Source organism: Pyxicephalus adspersus, chromosome Z (assembly GCF_032062135.1).
Source record: "Pyxicephalus adspersus chromosome Z, UCB_Pads_2.0, whole genome shotgun sequence".
In the NCBI taxonomy this organism is placed as follows: Eukaryota; Metazoa; Chordata; class Amphibia; order Anura; family Pyxicephalidae; genus Pyxicephalus; species Pyxicephalus adspersus.
This window is the reverse complement of record NC_092871.1, coordinates 56,985,524-57,005,830: the sequence shown is the minus strand read 5'-3', so window position 1 is coordinate 57,005,830 and position 20,307 is coordinate 56,985,524. Positions and strand designations below refer to the sequence as shown.

Below are 20,307 nucleotides of genomic sequence, written 5' to 3'. Positions count from 1 at the left end.
TTTTATCTGAATGATAAAAATCAACAGCTGCTGTGGCAGCATAAGAGTTACATTAGGCCTTATCCTTCCTTATTATGTCACACTAAGTAGCAGCCTAATCCTTGCGTCCTCTGTGTCGAGCTGCCCCCTCCTGCTGCGTGACCTAGATTCCTCAACACCCCTACCTCCCCATACACACTGTACTAATTACAGCCTATTAGCCAAGGCGATGAAGAATCTTTTGAGGCAATCAGTTGTTCAGAAGGTGCAGACATTCTCTAACATTTTCCTCAATAAAACATTCAGTGCCGTAAGAATGAAAAGCTTTATTTGGAAATTAGAATAATGTAAAGGATAAAATGCTTTCAAGAGGGTGAGGGTGTAATACAAAAATCTAATAAAATGGTCTTTCTTGGAAGTAAGCTGGCACAAGGGGGCAGCTGAGGACCAAGATGTTTGCTACAAAACAAATCAAACATTTAAAAAACAAGCGAATTCCTGTATCTTATAGTGCTTTAGTTTATATAAAAAAAATAACAAAATGAACAAAAATGCATTTCTGGAAATAAGCCCTTTAGTTTCCAATCAGAAATGGGAGATGATATCCCACAATCTCATGATTGAGAAATTATTCTTCATAATCAAGTTCATAGCAATATTAAAAATATATTTTTTAGAGTGAGGAAAGGCTAGACCCTCTCAGTATTATATCCCTGTCAACATCACAGAGTGTATCCTTACTTCCAGTAAAAGACTGAACAGGATGGGAATATAATTCTACTCTGGAGAAACAAGAAAGGATCAGTAAACTTTCTCCACTATTCAAAACTAACTGTCAGTAAGAAAAAAATCTCTGGTACACAGCATATGCTTAAATGCTCAATAGATTGCCTTAGAGAATGGCTTAAACTGGTTTGAAAAAGACAGCATGGATGCACTGTGTCATTTCAGAATGTTTAAACATTGCATCTCAGTTGTAATAGGAGCATAAAATGTCCCATGTATGTAATGCTAGTGACTTTTGGCACTGGGGAAGGTTTAACATACATCAAAATCATTGACCTAAAAAAGGATTAATTAGAGTGAAGAAAAGCAAGATGCCTTGGTAGAATGCAGATTGTTTTATTTCATAAGACTTGTTCACACAATCTTTCCTTCATATATATTGAAACATACAAAAGGAGAATAAGGTTTAGAATCTCTTAACATACCAGGGAATACAGGTGTTGGTCTACAGCAGTTGTAACTACGGGTAAAGTATAGCCCCATACACCAAAATATCACCACCCCTGCTATCTGTCCACCACATTCTAACTGAGCAAAGCATTGAGGGTCACATAACTTCCATCTTCCCACATCAAATCTTTCATAAGTGGCACATGGTAGTTGCTATGGTCAATCTCTTCCTAGGTAACTGGCTGTTACACAAACCAACTGGAGTCATTGACCTGGAACAACTTTGCACATATTCCAACTTTTACAACCCTATTTGCTTGTTAGTTGCAAGTAAGGGAAAAAAAGTATTGAACCTTTAAATACCTGAAAATGTGCTCAGGCATTTCAATCAAAGGTGGACTCCTTAGGACTGATTGAGTATCATTTCAGAGCTGTCAATTTTTACACCGCTATAGTGTAAAGATGACACCTTTGCATTCTGAAACAAGCAGCAAAGTTTCTTGACAGGACTTATTATGCAGTTCACTCAAGCAGTCTGCGTAAGCTGCAACAAAACACAACAGTCTCGTCCATTTCAAACATCTTTAGCTGCCTATGGTGTTATTTTTAATGAAATGCAATGCACACTAATCTAACAGCGGACAAGTGCTGGAGAGATCATTTAGTCCAACTTGAATAGTTAGATGTAGTAACCCTACTTAGCCACAGGCAGATGAGAAGTAGGGGCATGCTTAGGCTATATCAAAAATATAAATTTGAATCTCTCAGTTTAGTTTGGATGATAGCAGTGGAGAGAGATATTACATTTGTAAAGGAGTAACCAGTTTTCCACCATTTTGTTTTTGTTTGGTTGGTAAACTGGAATAAATATTGGAAAAAAAGGTAGCACTATCTTTACAAATGCCCGGAATGTTACAGTTAAATGATTTTAGAAGGAGTAATGGAAAACTGGGTTAAAACTTTCCCCTTAACCCCTAGGTGAGAGACCCTTATTTGTCCTATTTGTAAGCTTTTTCCAAAACCTGTCCCCATGCTGTTGCATTTTAGGAGCAGACTTTCTACCGTAAAGCTTTGATTGATGATTAAGGAAAGGCAATATTTTAATATTCCAAAGCTCTACGAAAACAAAGATTATCAAGCTGAACCCGATATTCTTAACTATATTGTGATATTTCTCTAGATGTAAGAGCCTTACAAGCTCAGTTTAGAAAGACTCCCAAGATATTTTGACTCCAGAAGTAGTCACCAGTAGGAAATGTTTGGCCAAGTCCTCATAAAGGACAGCCAAAGGAATCCCTGTCCCATTATTAACACAAAAAAAATCAATCCTAAAAGTCTAGAGGATCAGCTTGTCACTGTAACCAACAAACTGCAATCCATGCAATTTAGAACACTGCCCAGACAACCAGACATAGATGCAGGACTGCAGATGACCTATTCACTGTTCTTGCTTTGGTTATCAGCCCAGGAAGACTGATTTCTCTAGGCCATCCTCTACCTGTAGGTACTCCAGATAGGACTGGAAATACTGGCTCTGATACTGAGGACTGTTCCTTACATACTGGAGGTAATCTGGAGCTCCAGGACACACAACATTGTCTGCCAGAAGGACAGATCCAGTTGTCAGCAATCCACATTCCTAAAAAAAAGGACAAGATATGTAGATATTTAAAATGCACCACTAGCCAAAACATTTTTTAATTTCTAATCAAGTGTAGAATGGTAAAACACTTTTTGTATCTTTTCCTTGCGGTCTGTCATCCCACCTTTACTTTTTTGTCCATTGTTACTGATATAATGTAATGAAAAACCAAACATTTTACAGCAGTCAAGGAATCGGGCAATCTTCCACTGAGCACAACTGTTCTGGTGAAAGCTTGGAATCTCTTGTAGGGAGAATACCCCTGAACAAAAACCCCAGGCAAAGAATCTAACCCTTTCTTCTTTTAAAAAATAAAGTCTATAGCTGCCTTTTTAAATATGGAAATTCCAAAATCGGATTTGACACATAGAATAGAGACCACTAAAAACTCTGGCAAGTAACTGTACACTTTATATTTTATCATAGGACCAGCGGAGACTGAGGAAGCTCAGGCTTGTCCAGAATGCCGAAGCTCAGTGATAACTCACCTCCAGCAGTTTGGTGTCAGGGAGATAACTGACTTTCCAATGGTCTATAAACACCAGATCAAATTTCTCAATGTCCAGTTTCTTCTTTAGCTGAGGGATCAGGACAGAGCTGGAGCCCACCAAAAGTTCCACCTAGACACAAAATAGAAATTAGAATATTTCCCCAGCACAAAGGGTTTTTCTACTTGACCCTTGAATGATGTTCTTGGATACTCATGTAGTGAAGTCTCCTCATAATTCCTGGCTCTGTTTCTGAGTGCCTCTGCCAACCTTTGTGTATTTCATCCCTCCTCTTACGAACCCTGAAATAATAAAATATGTACATTCCCAGCAGGGAGAGTGGGACTTTCTTCATTACGGGCATAGGAGGTGTGAATACCCAGGAACTCACAAAGAGATGTAATTCATTGAATCCTCAAAAGACAGAAGACAGTTCTTTAAACAGCTCAGGATCTATTAAAAAAAACTGGTTAACTGGTATTTAAGATAACCCTTTTCTTACAGAAACGTGAGGTTCTATTGCTGACCTCTTCCTGAACATGTTAGAGGCCTGCCCATTATGCTGACACCATTGTTTCTTACAGAAAAGTCAAAGCAAGGTCAGAACTTCTCTCTATACTTGTTTAAGGTCAGGGACTTAAAGCACTAAAGCTTGGTTATCTTCCTGCCCTAGTGACTGGGGACCAGAAAGTAAAGCATGGTGTCACTGAGGCAGAACATAATAGGAATCATTGGTGGGGACAAGAGAAGTAAGGTTATAAGCCTTTCCCATACATGTCTTTTCAAATGCTCAAGTCAGGATTTGGGAAAATTTTATAATCAGAATTTATTTTGTTGCTATATGTTAGGACAGACAGCGTTTACTTAGGTAGTCATATTGCAACATAGAAGACTCTGCAATTAGAGAGTACTGACCCTTTACTTCCTATACAAACTTTTAACCCAGAAATTCTGCCCTTTGAGCAGTCACATGATGAACATTCTTATGGTATAAGGAGCGACACCAATCTGAGAAGTCATCTGTGGATAACTGCGGACTTCATGCTTCACCCAGCAGTAGAGTTCTTTTTGCTTCAAGCTAAATCAGATCTTGAACCTAATCCAACGCAATCTTTACTTCTGCTCAAATAAACCTGGCAATACACTAATCTTTATGTTGAATTAAACAGCAAAAATGTTAAATCGATCAAAACTATTTTTTTTTGGTTAACATTCAGGCAGAACAACAACAAAAATTAAATGGGAAAAGCATTTTTTTGTTTTGTTGATTTGGTTGACCATGGTAGTAAAAACAAAACCACGTTTCGTCTTTAAACTGACATTTTTATTATAACAGAGAAGAAATGTTGGTGGTGGTTTGAAATATTGGTTTTCCTAAAGGACTAAGTGTGCAAACCCTTAACAGTAATAATAAAACCAAGAATAGAGAAGAAAAGAAGGGATTTTGAGGCAAATAAAAATATTGTATTAGATGATAATTCTCATATAACAATATATAATTTTCATTTGGTAAACCACAATAGAAGACTTGAGGTTTACGAGGAACATTGATCATTATACCTGACGTGTTTTGCATTAATATGTACCGCTACCACGAGGAAGCCCAATAGGGCAAAACGCATCGGGTAAAACAGTTTACACGAACAAATACCTACCTGCAAGTCCTGTGTATGGTTGTATATATGAACAAGATGTTAGATCACTACTGTAAAGTGCACTAAACTAAAGGGCCTAAACTGTAATCAATGTTCTTCGTAAACCTCAAGTCCTCTATTGTTGTTTACCAGATGAAAATTGTTATGTATTGCTATCTGAGAATTATCATCTATACCAATATTTTTTTTCCCTTAAAAACCCTTCTTTTCTTGGTTTAAATATTACTGTTAAGGGTTGGCACATTTAGTCCTTTAGGAAAACCAATATTTCAAACCACCACCAACATTTATTCTCTGTTATAATCAAAATATCAGTAAAAGACAAAATGTGGTTTTGTTTTTACTATCCTTACCTTCTTTTCTTGGTTTTGATATTTTGATTAGTTATAATGGTGAAATTGATCATACATTAAAATAAGTTATCCTAGATACATTGAATAACATATAAAGAAAACCTTATAGTTTATACCTAGCATAACCACGCCAAAATAATATAAAAAAATTATCTATTGTCAAGTTTTTTTTTCACTTTGCAAAGAATTGGGGAAGGTTAAAACTGCTGTCAGTTTTTTTTGCCATCTTTGTCTCATTAGGGACAGAAAAGAGACACTTCCTGTCCTACATGCTCAAGAGGAAAATAGGAAGACACAAGAATGAATGCTACTAATATGAGATTTCCCCTCTATTCCTGTTGTGGAAACAACTCAACTGTTAGATTTACCCTTGCACTCTGTTGATAAGTTCCTTTCCAGAACCTTTAAATGATCTGCTAAAGGTCATACTGAGCAGGACCACTGGGAAAAACAGTCTCACCTTGCAGGTTTGGCTACCTTGTTGCCTTTCTGTAGGAGTCAGGAGTGGCGATGATGTAAATGGGTTTTGTGGAGTACGAGAAAAAAGTTGCAGTGGGAGCTGCAAGCAGTGCAGTGTAGTATAGAGAAGGGCTTCCTGCAGACGCCACCTGAGCTGGTGAGAACTGGGTGGGATGGTTGCATTGCTGGATGTCTGCTCAGCCTGAGAACAGGGAGAAGAGGCACTAGAGGACATAGGGTAATCAGGGACAAGGGGCATCTACAGGGATAGGTAGGATGGCAAATCAGGTTCAGTGAAAAGAAAAGTCATACTTTAATACAAAACTAAATGTGTCCTTGACAGTTAAAAGTAATATCTATACATTATACTATTTTAATTTCAATAAAGACAATTTTTTATTTAAATTGTATCTCTAGGCAAACCAAAGCAGCCGACAGGTGTAGGAGAGTAGTGAAGGAAAGATGAGCTGTGTGCTGCTAGGGAAAAATGGGGGGACCTCCTGTTTTAGCATAGGTAGTCAATGAAGTATCCATCATTGGCCTATTCCCAAGGTTGTATCACAACTGGCTGATAGTGATATGCATATCTGGAAGAATGCTAGAAATGGAAATATGATAAAATAAAATAGTATTATAGAATAGAATAAAATTCTCCACTTCTTCTATTTCCTCCCTAGCACATTTCCATCTATATATGGTCTTTTTTTACTCTGACACCTCAGATGGAACCGCTGCATCTGTGTAAATTTCAGCTTGACCTAATGAACTCTGTAAACAATAAAATTGGTTCAACAGGAGGAAAAAAGACATATAAAACATGTATCAAAATATATTACCCACCTGTGCCTCCAGCCCTGCATGCTGAATCATTTCTTTTGCCACCTGGGCATAGTGTGGGTTCATCTCTATCGTAACAAGCCGAGCACCCGGGGGCAGCAATCTAGCAATCCTCACCGTAGAGTAACCACAATATGTGCCTAGCTCCAGCACCCAGCGAGGACGAGTCTCCAAGACTACAGAATCCAGAATTTCTCCTGATTTGTAGAAAAAAAAAGTCAGCCCTTTACTTGCTTAGCACAAAGCTGCAGAACATAGCAGGCCTAATTGATAATGACATAACAAAGGAATTGCCCACACCAGCCCATGGAATAGCCTTTAAGTAAATTGTCCAATTACTTTTGAGCCCCTGAAATGAAGTGATTGTGAAAAAAAAGGCTTTAGTTCATCACATTTTTATGCAATCTTTTTGTTCAACCCACTGAATTAAAGCTGAAAGTCTGCAGTTCAACTGCATCTGAGTTGTCTGATGAAGCTGTCTGTGTCCAAATATTTATGGGCCAAACTGTATATGCCTGGAAAAAACCCTCTTTGCTTTCTTCTTGTTATTGGATATTGATTTCTACAAAAAGGTTGGGAGACTATCAAGAATTGTAGCTCAGGCCAAGATAACCCTTACTAATACCATCATGGATTGGTTTTGTAGCAACAGTTCATGCAAAGGGCTGACTGTATACATTCTCTACTAGCAGATGTGGTGACAAGGAATACAACCTTGTGGGAGAAGATTACAAATGGCAGATTGTGATGATCCAATTACCTTACAGATAGATGAACAAGATGACAGTCTCCTCCAAAAGATAGCAGAGATCTGAACTGTGATGGATGTGGGACCTAAACTCCAGATTTCCAGACCCAACGATGAGTAATGCTCATGAGACTCACACCAAGTAAATTAGGTGTATGCCTTACATGTGTGATAACATGTCATAAGGAAAAAAGCTTTCCTAGACTTAAGTATCATAGGAATCACTGATTCAAAGATGCCTTGACTTTTGAGTCTGGGCTTCAAAAGCCATGTCATTAAAGCCCGTATTTTTGAAGCAGGATGGTAAATTGGTGTAATGAGACAGAAAATCATGATGAACAGGTACAACCCATAGAAAGGGCAGGGGAAAGGTCCATGTCACAAAAGTGACTCTAAACTAACCAAGACCAAAACAGCACTGGTAGAAGTACAAGGCTGGTCTTAAAGTAGTATGCACCACAATATTACGAGCCAAAATGGTCTTACAGGAGAGACAAGTTCCCATGCACCTTCATAATGGTGTGCTGCACACAGTGCCTGAGCATCATTTACAGGCTACTGCAACAACCAGTACAGCAGCGTTCAGATAGCTACAAAAGAAAAGACCAGCTTTCATAGTGAAAAAGAATTTTGATTTAAAAAAAAAATTAATGAAAAAAACTGGCAACAAATAGGAATTTATTTGTACAACAAAGCCTAAAAAACATCTATACACCCTAAAAAAAAACTGAGGCATGCTGGTGGTAGAAGGGGTTATCCTGGTCTGGCCCAGGTAAAACATACAGGTGAAAGACTTCCTGTGTCCCTGAATGGAGAAGAAAAAATGTATTTAGCTTGTACAGTAGACAGACTTTCTGAGGGGCAATTACCATTAAACACACTTGTCTGTTGTAAAAGCAATATTCTATTTTAAAAATCCGAACATATCACAGCCAGTCTGGTCTTAAGCACACTGTATGGAAAATGGGGCAATTAACGAGTCATTAATTAATCTAAAGATAAGAATAATAAAACACCATTATTGGCAAAGTTTTTCTTTAATGATCTTGTGATCTTCCTGCTATTGTAAAATTATAGCTGTCCTCCTCTGCTGCAGAAAACATAAACAGTTAAAGGAACAATTAATTAGTGCCCACAAATGTTGACAACAGTGCTTCCTACACTCACGTGTTCCCATGCTCAGAACACTACACTGCCCAGTTATGTCAAGAAAAAAGAAACAAACAAAACAAAAAAACAAGAAGTGGCATTTAATTATATAAACATATTAAGAAAATGACAACAAACTCAATTTTAAATAATTTCAAATAACTGCCAACAATGTTTCAATATACTTCCAGAATCTCATACATGGCAGAAATATCACTGAAAGTAGTAGGTTCAGCTTCTGTTATAGGCACAAGGCAATTAAACATATTTCAGGCACTAGAGAATACAGGAAGAGACTTGGATAGACACTCTGTGCTAATCTGCGGTTACTTGATGGATATCAAAGATGCTTTTTGGGAAGACCCCACTGTCAAATCATAGAGATATGATTATGGACTTTTATTACTATTAAGTGCTGCGTAATATGCCAAGCTGGACTCATAACATCTCCACTCACTCACCCTTCTTGTCTCCCACGTTCATAGCCCACTCCACTGTTGAGCAAAATGAATCAATGGCAGATATGACACCGAGGGCATCTCCGTGATTGGCACAGCGCTGCACATACTGCAGAATTCTGACAGGCCGCGTGGTGCCGGACAAAAAGTCCTTTAGTCGTTCCAGGTAATTGTCATGCCACCAGAGTGCCCACTCGCCGTTTGTGCGCACTTTCCAAACCACAAAAAGAAGGAGGCACAACAGCGCAGTGCTCAGTGAGAGCACCACTACCAACATCTTGTGACCTTCAGTAGGAGGAAGGAGAGCGAAGACCTGATGGGAAAAAATACATAATTTAGAAGATTTCAGAGGAAAAATACACTAGAAATTAGTTTCTGGGCCTGTGCCGATTACCCTTTGTTTGCTTCAAATGGGTTTTGCATTCTCAAACACTTGAAGGTGAAATGCAGGTCAGAAGCCGGGTAATTAATTCTAAATGATATCAGAAGCATCTTGAACTGATTTACGAAAATCTTTCTACAAAGTAGGCTGTGTCACCCATAGCGGCCGTATTTCAATAGTGTGGTGTGGCCTATGTCAGGGACACAGAAGACATGGAGCACCCACCTTTAACACAAGACAATCAGAGATCTATCCTCATTCCCTGTCCAACAGCACAACGCAGAAATACAAAGGTGTTTATATTTCCACATTTCCTTTCTTACCAAAAAAAAAATACTATTGTTTTACTTAACTGCCAATTCAAATATCTTTTTTAGCAATTTGTAGCTCAGGTAACGCGTTATGGCAGTATTTCATATCTGCAACAGAACGTCCAGCAACAATCACCTAATTTATGTCTACGGCCTTAGATACAAATCACTAATGAAGAGAGATTAACTCATGGTAAATTGCTGCAATTAGTGATTTGTAAAATTAACTTATCTCTGCTACAAAATCATTTGACAACAGCCTCATTCCGACATTTCTATTTTAGCCTAGGAACTACGTATCACTGAAGTCCACAGAAACCAACACAGTCATGGTTCTCATCACCAATGTGATTAGCAACTTGTCAGCAACAACCATGTTTGCCAGGGAGGCCACTCAACTGACATACCAAATACTTCTGTCTATAGTTGTGCAAGGGACTTGTGACAGTGTTGGTGTTTAGTCACCATCACATGGGGGTTGGGATAGAATCTTCAGTTTAGTGTAAGCTGCACACATGGAACACAGGTTGTACAGGGCTTTCTTTGTTCCAGCCAGCAGTACGTATTCGCTGCTGTTCCAAATATAGGTCGACTGCAATCACCATGGACTTGCAGAAACAAAAAGCTCCAGAATATAAAAAGAGAACTAAAACATAGAAAGATGAACCTGGTCAGCTCAGCATCCTCAAATAGGTAGCATTACAATCTGCAACCACAGATTAGTCTCCATACACTGTGCCGTTAGATATTTTGAAGCCCAACAAATTTTTTGTTTGTATTGCTTTCTATGTCAGCACTGCTGAACTTCCCCTTTACTTTCTGCTCTCCTATACACAAGTCATTCGTCATTCAAAAATGCAACTGGTATGTAAATGACATGCAAATTACACACACAAAAAAATGTCCAATCAAGCTCTGTAACTAGAGGAGTTTGATTGGCTCAATTTTAAGTCAGTGCTATTTGCATAAAAAAGTTGCACGCAGTTAAAAAGGACACACACTTTGCAGGGTTCTAACCTCTCCCCACTTCATTAAAAATCATTTTAAGGGTTGCGTCATTGCTTCTTCGGTGGACACAAAAAAATACTTAAAATGTAGTTGGGTTTTAAAGACCAAAATTCGATTTGACTCATGGACTTTGGGATTTACTTACGGTATATATAGTATGCTGTACGAGGTACTGCTTCAGCAGTCCTTATTGACTTCAGAATTTATTAGATATTGTATATATAGTGTATGTTTTTTTTTTTTTTTTTTTTTTAAATACACACATTGATATCTGTATCATCTTTACATGTATTTGTTATTTAGCTCACAAATTTACTGGAAATTGTGCAATGCATGTTGAAATATTCATTATATATCATTTCATATATATATATAAATATATTAAAGTTGAATGAATTAGCCTCTCCCTTCCATGCCCTCACATTATGAAATACAGTACTATCTGATCGGAACCCTGTCTGGATAGAGGACAGACTGCCCCCTATATTGCTCAGACATTACAATGACCTTTTATTAATACCGTGTATCTATATAGCACTGACATATTACACAGCCCTTCACAAAGTCATAGTAATGACACTAGCTGTCCCTTGAAGGGGCTCACAATCCAATATCCCTACCATAGTCATATGTCATTAATACAATCTAAAGTAGTTTTGAGGGGAACAAATTAAATAAATTAAATGTTTCTGGGATGTGGGAGGAAACAGGAATGCCTGGAAAACCCATACAAACATAAGGAAAACATACAAATTCATTGTCCTGACCGATAAAAAAAGGCCAGAGTGCTATCCACTGATCCAACTCTGGTATTTAAATTCAATTCGGATTTGATCATTAATTTGTTAGCTGTGATAGAACTACAAGTACCTCATATAGCCGTTGTGGAATATGTTGGTGCACAATAAACACCATTAATTGGATAACAAGTGTACAGGCAAATTGTAGAAAACAAACAAATAAATAGTTTTGGAAATATTTTCTTGCCATTGGCTACCATACAATAGTCGTTTTTTTTTAACACAGAAAAACATTGAAGGAAGTTTAATCATTTATCATCTACACATCAATTTTACAAGTTAAAAAAAAAAAAAAAACTTTAATAGGGATACACAAACACGCATGCTGATAAAAGGGTAGAGACTTGAAAGGATATTCCATAATCTAATTATTGTTCTGATTGCATCCTCTAAACAGTGCAACTCTATATGCTACATTTGTCGACGGTAAGGCAAATCGACAAATGTGTGTAGTTATCAGCAGCTCTGATTTTCGAGGAAGGGATCCCATAAGGGTGAAATCTAATCAATAACCTGTACACTCTCAGCTAGGGCAGATCCATATGACCTTGGAATGTCCAAATTTAGGCCTAATACAAATACAATTTTCACTTCTGGTCCAATCAAAGCTCTGATAAAAAAAAAGATCAGATTTAAAGTGAAATCAGCCAACTGAAAATTCAAATCAGTTTTTTAGTTTTCAATTTGGATTGGCACAGATCAGACACATTGACAAAAATGGATCAAGAATACACAAGTCGTGTATAAAAAACAAACAAGCAAATCTGATAGGAACCTTTTATCCACTCTGTAAATCTTTTCTCTATGGTCAGAAGAGTGAAATATTGTACACATGCATTCTGCGTTTTTAGATTTCGGATTTAAGTGAAAAACTCGTTCAGATCTGACAACTGAGAACAAAATTGGCAGCAGATCTGTTCGTGTGTACTAGGCCTCTTAACACAAACAAGACAACAGTACAGCCAGCTTGCTCCAACAAAAGTTTGTTCATCTGAAACACCTGAGGATACAACCAGCCACACACAAACTTGTACGTAGACAAGTTCTACTTACTGAACCGTATGGAATCTCCTGCCTCTAGGCTCCTGGGTGTCCCCAGCAGTCTGACGAGTGCAATCCTTGCAGTGAGTGGAGAAGGAGCCAAATCTCTAACACTCCTCCTTCCTAGCCACAGTATATTAGACTTCCAACTGATGCACAGCAAGCACACTGCTGCAGAAAAATGAAAGAGACAAACTGCTGCAGCTACAAGGGGACTACATATCGCGGCAGATGCACAGGTCAGGGATTCAAAGCTCCTGAGCAGTAGTAGACCTGTCTCGGGTTAAATAAACTGAGCACATATATGTTTTTTTTTATATAATAGAGTGGGTAAAAATTTTAACGCAACTGCGGACATTTGCGTTAGTGTTAGTTCTCAGGGGCTTAGCGCAATTATTCAGACTGCACCTCAAAATGGACTTGTACTAAAAGAAATATAGAATGTGCCACTGCTGACCACTCCTGAAAATGATAGTTTTTTGGCTGTAATGTGGGTGTAGTGGCTTCCACAATTCCCGATTCTTTATTGGAACACATTTGTACCACATCTGTTCAGCTTGGCCACATGCAGGTCCTGTTATGTGTGATTTTTTTTCTTTTGTCTTAATTAGATCTTACATTCCGCAGCATGCACGGGTCTTAAAAGCTTGCTTTTCGGGAATGGTGTTGTGCCTGGTGTAGATACCACAGAGTTCAACACATCTATACTGTTTGTAAATTGGAAAGGAGGCTCATACAGAGTTCAAGAGTTTCTGTCTCTCAACAGGAAAAGTGATCTGCTTCCTACTGAGTATGAAGCTAGAGAGCTGAAAGATCACAGAGACAGAGTGCATTTTATATGCATATAAAGATACTCATTAAAGAATATATCTTTACATTGAAGCTCAGTGTCCTGGGGTTTGAATAGAAGAGATAGCATATGTGTACTAGAATTGTAGTATTGTCGTGTTAAAATTCTAGGTCCTATGCTATTTAGGAAAAAAAAAAACATTTGGACTAAATTGAAAGAGAAATGATTAAAAGAACTAAAAAACAATGAATGTAAGGGGGAAAGTGGGCCAGGGACAATGAGGAAAGAGCTAAATGATACTGGACCTGCTCCAGCCAGGAAATGAGGCAGGCCTAATCCAGAATAAACTCACAGTATGCAATGAAATCTGAACAATCAATTTCAGTAGACTTACCTGTACAAGACTAAATAAAAGGCTTGAGTTCAGCTTTAAATTTGACACAGTTGAAAATTTGTAAGCTGCACTTCCACCGTTCTGCTCTACAAAAGTAGGCGTGCAATACATGAAATTCTATTGCCAAAGGTCAGGTAGTGCTTCTAGGATAGCAGACAAAAGGATGCAGACATGCGGTTTTTCCAATGCATTATTTTTTTTTTTTTGACTTTGTGATTTTACAGATTTCCTTTTCTTTTGTTAAGAGTTTATTTGTAATATTCTTCTGCAATGTGTGTTTTAATCCCCATCATTCTCAGTTCAGTGCACTGCACAGCTTCGGGCAAGTGACTGCTTATTATAAATAAGATTATTGTTAGGTTAGTGCTACAGAAAGATATAAAGTCAGTCACATGATTATGCAGTGCAGTCTTTTGAATGAAATGCGGTTCAAGGACTGTACAAAATGAGCGAGTGTGAAAGGAATGGTAAAGCCAATAAAAAAAATAAATAAAAAAAAAGAATCCCCGTGCAGAGAACATAATTCATTTCTAACAATATATCCATGGACTCAAGGTGAAATTCAGATGTGCTGCAACTTTATAACAGGGGTAGGTAACAAAGGGGAAAAGCAGAGATGAAGCAAGGTCATTTGAAATAAAAAAAAAAACATGCTTAGAAATAATTCTTTACTGAATACTACAGCTATGGAATGTGCTATAATTACATAATGATGGCCAAGGCAGGAAGCTTTTTTTACTGAAAAGACAATTTAAAGAGGAACTCTGCTATTATTTACACCAGAACTGGTAATTTAATCAGACTGCTATGTAATTTCATAAAATGTTACTGTAATCCTTTCGGTTAAAGAAAAAAAAAAAAAAAACCCTTACATGGGGTGTTCTTGGTGCACTGAACTGTATTCAAATAAATAATTCTGTACCACTTGTCATTTGTATCAAATCCCCGTTTGTTTCATAATTAATAATAATTGACTGCAGCAGTGTACCTGGACAAAGATCTGACATCTTCCAACTCACACACACACACGGCTAAATGGAAGACACAGCAAAGTGACCTGAGTTTGGAATAATTTCATCAGGGTACACCTATTATTTCTACTGTGTTTTCAGCAGTTTGGCTGGGTTTTATTAACAAACTTGAAACTAGTAAACTCAACATTACCACAGATACCTAACCACAGACATGTAAGCTTATTAATAGTAAATTGGTATGGCATTTAACCTTATTAATGATAACATTTGCTTATACTACTTCTGCTTATACTACTAGAAGTTCAGCAACTTTTTTTACAGACATCAGATCTCACAAATAATAAAGTGCTTCTGGGAATGGGGAAAGTAACACTACCCCTGTCTCCTACAAGTTCATTGCTTGGTCTGGCAGGGTATAATGATGCTTTTCTTATCCAGGAACCACTATAGGGTACGTATACATACCTATTTGTGCTACGGCAGTAAGAATATGTAGGATGTAGGCAAGCTTCAACTCTACCAGCAAGGGATAAAGCATTGCTCACCACAATAAAAGATAACTGACAGTCTTGACATTTAAAACATGACAGGTTAGTTTTAGGCTGAGCACATTTTATTTTTTTTTATATACAAGCATATCCCTGTAAAAATGACAGATTCTCCTTAAATGCCAGTGGATACATTTAGACCAAAATTTATTAGCCCCGTTTCTCTGACTGGTTTAATTATTTCGAGTCGTAGTAATTTCCTATTCGAAACATAAGTGAGTTGAAATCCTTCTGTGAGTTAATCTCAGTCACCACCCTCTCCCATCTTTACAACCTTTAATCCAATTTGTCGAAGCATGCTCCTCATCATTGGATTAACCCCTCTGTGCCAGTTCTTTTTGCATCAGTGACAAAGAGTATTCGGTATATGGAGCTCCAGTACACCAGGCTGGGGAGTTGTAGAATTTGTTCATTCAGGAGGTTTAATTGAGCATGTAACAGGATCTTCTGTCTGGCACATACTCAGCTACACGTCAGGAAGACTGCCACCCTGTGCAAGGATTCAGCTGACATGGCCATTCATTGTTCTGGTGTGCAGTTCACAGTGGGAGTAAATCTACTTTAGTCTTTATGTCTGGTTGCTCAGTTTCCATACCCATCAATTCCAGTAAACAGAATAAGACTTAAGTTCCAGCTCAACAATATACAATACAGTCCAACAAAGATATTTGTCCGTGGTGCTCTTACTGACCAGGCCTATGAGATACAGACAGTTCACTGTGTTTTAAACTCCGTTATTTGCCATACTGGGTTGAAGTCAAATATTCCAGCCATGCGGTTAGTGATGGGCAATCGCCTGGAGGCTTAGGACAGAAAATGACAATTGTTAGGCTCAGTGATCAGAGACAATACTTCTTACACTGTATACTGTATACCACTGTATACACTGTATACACCTATAAAACGTCCGATTGTTACCTTGAAATGATCAAAAAGAGCACCTGTTTTCATTCCTTTGGCAGATAACAGTTTGACTCCTCCACTTTGAGGGTAGCCAGGCTCCACATGTAGAGTGTACTGCATGCTGCCTTTCAGTAGGATGATCTGCTGCTCCACTGGGAGCCAGTCAATGATAAACCTAGAAATTTAACAAATGGAAATTTTTTTTTTTTTTATTTAGCATTCGCCTATATCTTCCAAGATTAAACAAACATGTCTGAATATTAGGTTCTGATGGGAAGACAAAAAATGACCACGTGTAGATGTATCTCCTCAAAATCTATTTACAAAGCTGCAAATGTCTTTGGTCAAGAGGTTGCTGTGCAGTTACTGCTTCCTCATGTCAGTAAACTACCCCCTCGGGGGGGATTCTACATGTCTTCTTTGTGGCAGCCCCCAAAAAAATGAATAGAGGAAGCAGTGGTACAATACCCACTTCACTGCCACCATAAAATATGAAAGTATGCCTATAATGTATAAAACTACAGGAGCTGCTATTGCTAGATTCTTGTAGCACTTGCCTTATTACTGTAACGCTACACATGTGAATTTATCGCCAGTGAATCACAAAACCAAAACAGTCATGTAGCCTGTAAAGCTAACCCCTGCATCGGCATTTGTGTCATTGATTAATTGTCATTAGTGTGGCCACTGGATCTCAATCTCTGCCAGGTAGTTCTAAAAGAAATGGGCAAGGGCAGTACCTTTGTTTTTGTCCTAAATGGTAAACAGATAATCTGTACTTGTTTTAAATTACAGTTTGTGAGCAATGGGATTCTTCAGCCTAATTAACAATTTGCTAATGCTATCCAGCAAAAAATTTACCAAAAGTGCTAAATTCACCCTCCCTGGGTGGGGCAAAACTCATTAGAGGATGAAGGTGGAAGTCTGATAATAAAGGTACTGGATGTAGAATACACCATGATTATGTTTTATGTTTGTATAATACCAACTACAATAAACTTACTTTGAAAGAAGGAACATTTTTGAATGTTTTTTGATTTCATATTATGCTGAAGTCAGTGAGTATAAGCTACAGAAATCAAAAGTCAGAGTTTTGAGGGGTTGGCAGGTGTCCTGATAGGGGGAAAATGTCAGATTATCTGTAAAGTAAACCTGTCATAAGACAGATATGAAGAAAGCTCAGAAATGTCATGTTTATTTCTTCTTGACAAGGACTGGCCTCTGGAAACAATAATGCATCATTTGGTATGCTCCTGAAGAAAATGTGCCATCACCACACATGTCTATAATACTTTATATCAGCACTGGTGGGCTCTGGTGGTGCAGCACCTTTATTTCCTATGACCCAGGGATAGTGTAATCTCTCCAATACAGGAGTTATGCAGCTCTACATTAAGTATGGGAATAAGGATTAAGATCAATATAGGGTAATTATGTGTACCCTTATTGATGGGTTTTGTGAATATTATATATAGGCATTTATGAAGGATGAGAAATCCTCTGGAGACTGCCATTTGAAGGATCAACCAGCATTTCTATGCCAATTTTCTGAAACACCCAGCCATCCAGAAGCTAGCTGACCACTGGACTCCTGCTCCACAGATGTGTCACTTTCTTTCAGCTGCCCAGTGTCCAAGGGAGTAAAAGGCTGGGGCACATATCAGGAACTTCAGGTGCAACCTTGGCAAAATCCCAAGGACAAAATACTGGCAGAAGATAAGCGACGATCCTCTGACTTTGCCAGTGAAGGCTAAGCTGTATAAGCCCTTCACAAGAAGGGAGAACTCAATAGTCTTTTGACCCAAAGAACAAAGCAAAAAGTGCACTGCAGAAGGTAAGGAAGCACATCTAGACTGAAGGTAACGGGGGATTTTAACCTTGTTAAGATTATGTTTCATGTAGAAGGAGGGCCAACCATTTCTAAGGTTGGCTATATCCTAGAAGATGACTAGAGAAATAAAATACCAATAGAGATATATCTCAGAAATTAGATTAAAGATTTACTTTTTAGTCCATACTAATTTTTGAATACATTACTTGGTACACAAAACCTCCAAGAAACACAAAACTTTCCAAAGCAATATAAGCATCCTATAAAACAATACATTTCAGTGCATTGATCACATGGAGACTGTAAGCTGGAAACATTACCTGTCCCGCAACTCTTTCATCTCTGCCAGGAGTTGGCCATGGCTTCTATACCAAAACTTTAGTTCTAGGATAACAGGTATGATATGAGAGATATCTCCATGCTGTAGTTCTGGGGGTAGGCAGGGCATGGAGTCTTCAGTCTGTAAAAATAATGATTATTAATGTGATCATCCATAGACATACGGACTGACATCCCACAGGTTACTGCCAAATAAATCAGCAGGAATTACCAATATCTCTAATTGATTTCTGGTATCTTGCCCAGTTTGTGCATTTTTTTTTTTTCGATGCGATGAATTTATGTACTTACTATCAAGTTGATACATTTTCCTTATTAGGGAGAGGGGAAAAAACCTGAATATTTACCCGTTTGCACTCAAAGCAACTTGTGGGTAAAACCACAGTGCACAGAGAGTGGGCCAGGCATTCAAGACCCCTGGAAGCATGTCTGATCCGGATGATCCTTTGGAAGCCCTAGCTTTTCAACAGGCCAAGGATTCACTACCCACCAGAGAAGCAGGAATAAATCTTTATTTCCCATTTTTTTTTTTTTTTTTTTAAGATGAGAAAATGCATTTGGAAGCCCTAGTTGACAAAAGATATGTTATGTTAAGTCAATATATATTTTATCTTCTGATAAACTTGAAGAAAATGTTATTTTAACAAGCAGAAAGACAGATTAGAACAAAATCAAAAGTTTGTTCATGCAATGAGTATTTAATTGTTAAAGACACAGCTTCCTATGATCTGCTTTTTTAGAACAACTGCACATTTTGGAGAAATGAGTATCCCCTATCAGGGGGCTGCTTACATTTAAGCTAAACTCCCGACATTTTCAGTTGTTGTTTGCATGGAGAAGAGTACAAATTCTTTTACATAATCTTTTATCTAATTTGTTTGTGCCCACAGTCCCCCTCTTTTCTTGTTAAACTGACAAATACTTTAGTCTAACCCTGGCCCATAGCAAAGAAAACCTAAATATTTTCTAACCCTTCACCATATTCAATACAAAACAACAAAGTTAAGTTGTCTTATCTACAAAACAAAAAGCTTTAATGCTTTAAAGTTGCCTCTAGATAAGCGTTGGTTGCCTGAATTACCCACATATGTACAAGTACCACAGTCTACATAAGATAATAACATAGATAAAGTAATCTCTTCATACAGACTACAATATTCTGTCCCTCACCTTTATTTGAAATTGTCCTTCTGATGTCAACTTCACATTGACCCTCAAAGATGCCAATGTTTCACTAGCATACAAATCTAAAACCAGTTCCTTCTCCAAAATAGGCACCAATGTTATTCCCTGAAGAGTCCTCAGGAGTTCAAGAAGTGAAGAGTCCCTATGAAAGAAAACAAGATGCAGACATGTCTATTTTAGTACATTGCACACAGGCAACTTAAAGGGGTTCAGGGTTTAGATCACCTACTTAGTAGTATGGTTTTTACGACTTGATTGTTACTACATCCATATTTTTTATGTAAAAAGATAATTTTGACTTAAAAAAAAAAAAAAAAAAAAACAGTATTTGTACCTTGTAGAACATGATTTGTATAAAGGCTTGGTTCTATATACTTTTTTTACCATTTCTAAATATTTTGGTATTTAATTTTTTTTTTTTTACAAGAAGTTATTAATGTACATATATTCTCTTAGGTGTTCTCAGAAAAACTTTATATATGGTGTGTGCATTCCATTACGTAGTCTCCTTAAAAGCTAACACTTGCTTCTTCACCCACTGCCCAAACCCATGCTTATACCGTGTTTCCCCGACGATAAGGCATCCCCATCAAATAAGCCACCCCCCGATTTTTGCTCGAAGAATTAAAATAAAGCACCCCCCCGCAAATAAGACATCCTCCGATACCTGATACTGTGTGCCTCTGTGTGACTCCTCGATGCTGGCTGCAGTGCAGAGAAAAACTGAAAGTAACTTCAAAGGACAAGCAAGCTGCTGATCCCTGCCCTAACAGAGTCTGTTAGCCGGCCGTAGAAGCCAAAAAAAAAGTGAGTCAGTGATCAGAAGGGGACAATCAATGGCACATGAGTGATCAGAA

General features: G+C 37.8%; 2 protein-coding genes across 4 annotated transcripts in view; both read right to left on the bottom strand.

Moving 5' to 3' along the window:
• Positions 1-1,081: 1,081 nt before the first annotated feature.
• Positions 1,082-12,653, bottom strand: LOC140344289 (catechol O-methyltransferase-like). 2 transcript variants are annotated; one of them, XM_072431351.1, is made up of 6 exons: positions 12,499-12,653; positions 8,948-9,257; positions 6,593-6,786; positions 5,754-6,011; positions 3,286-3,417; positions 1,082-2,794 (listed from the first exon to the last, which is right to left on the bottom strand). In XM_072431351.1, exons 2-6 carry the CDS (start codon positions 9,219-9,221, stop codon positions 2,615-2,617), a joined length of 1,038 nt encoding a protein of 345 aa, XP_072287452.1. In that variant the 5' UTR covers positions 9,222-9,257; positions 12,499-12,653; the 3' UTR covers positions 1,082-2,614. The 2 variants fall into 2 exon arrangements, with proteins under 2 accessions (XP_072287452.1, XP_072287453.1); XM_072431352.1 differs by lacking the exon at positions 5,754-6,011 and having other exon boundaries at positions 12,499-12,642.
• A 2,586-nt stretch (positions 12,654-15,239) lies between these two features.
• ZWINT (ZW10 interacting kinetochore protein) overlaps positions 15,240-20,307 on the bottom strand; it is a 25,200-nt gene continuing 20,132 nt past the window's right edge. Inside the window, exons 6-9 of one of the 2 annotated variants that reach the window (XM_072431349.1) lie at positions 19,436-19,592; positions 18,247-18,386; positions 16,111-16,270; positions 15,240-15,995 (exon numbers count right to left, since the gene is read on the bottom strand). In XM_072431349.1, the coding sequence (XP_072287450.1) occupies positions 15,927-15,995; positions 16,111-16,270; positions 18,247-18,386; positions 19,436-19,592 (526 nt within the window). In that variant the 3' untranslated portion in view covers positions 15,240-15,926. The remainder of the gene's footprint in view (positions 15,996-16,110; positions 16,271-18,246; positions 18,387-19,435; positions 19,593-20,307) is intronic. The other variant, XM_072431350.1, reaches the window with a different exon arrangement.

Coding starts and splice junctions, on each gene's coding strand:
- LOC140344289 (XM_072431351.1), bottom strand. CDS start 9,221: ATGTTGGTAGTGGTGCTCTCACTGAGCACTGCGCTGTTGTGCCTCCTT. Junction 3,418..5,753: donor AAGGTAGCCAAACCTGCAAG/GTGAGACTGTTT, acceptor TTTTGTGTCTAG/GTGGAACTTTTGGTGGGCTC. Junction 2,795..3,285: donor CTGACACCAAACTGCTGGAG/GTGAGTTATCAC, acceptor CCTTTTTTTTAG/GAATGTGGATTGCTGACAAC.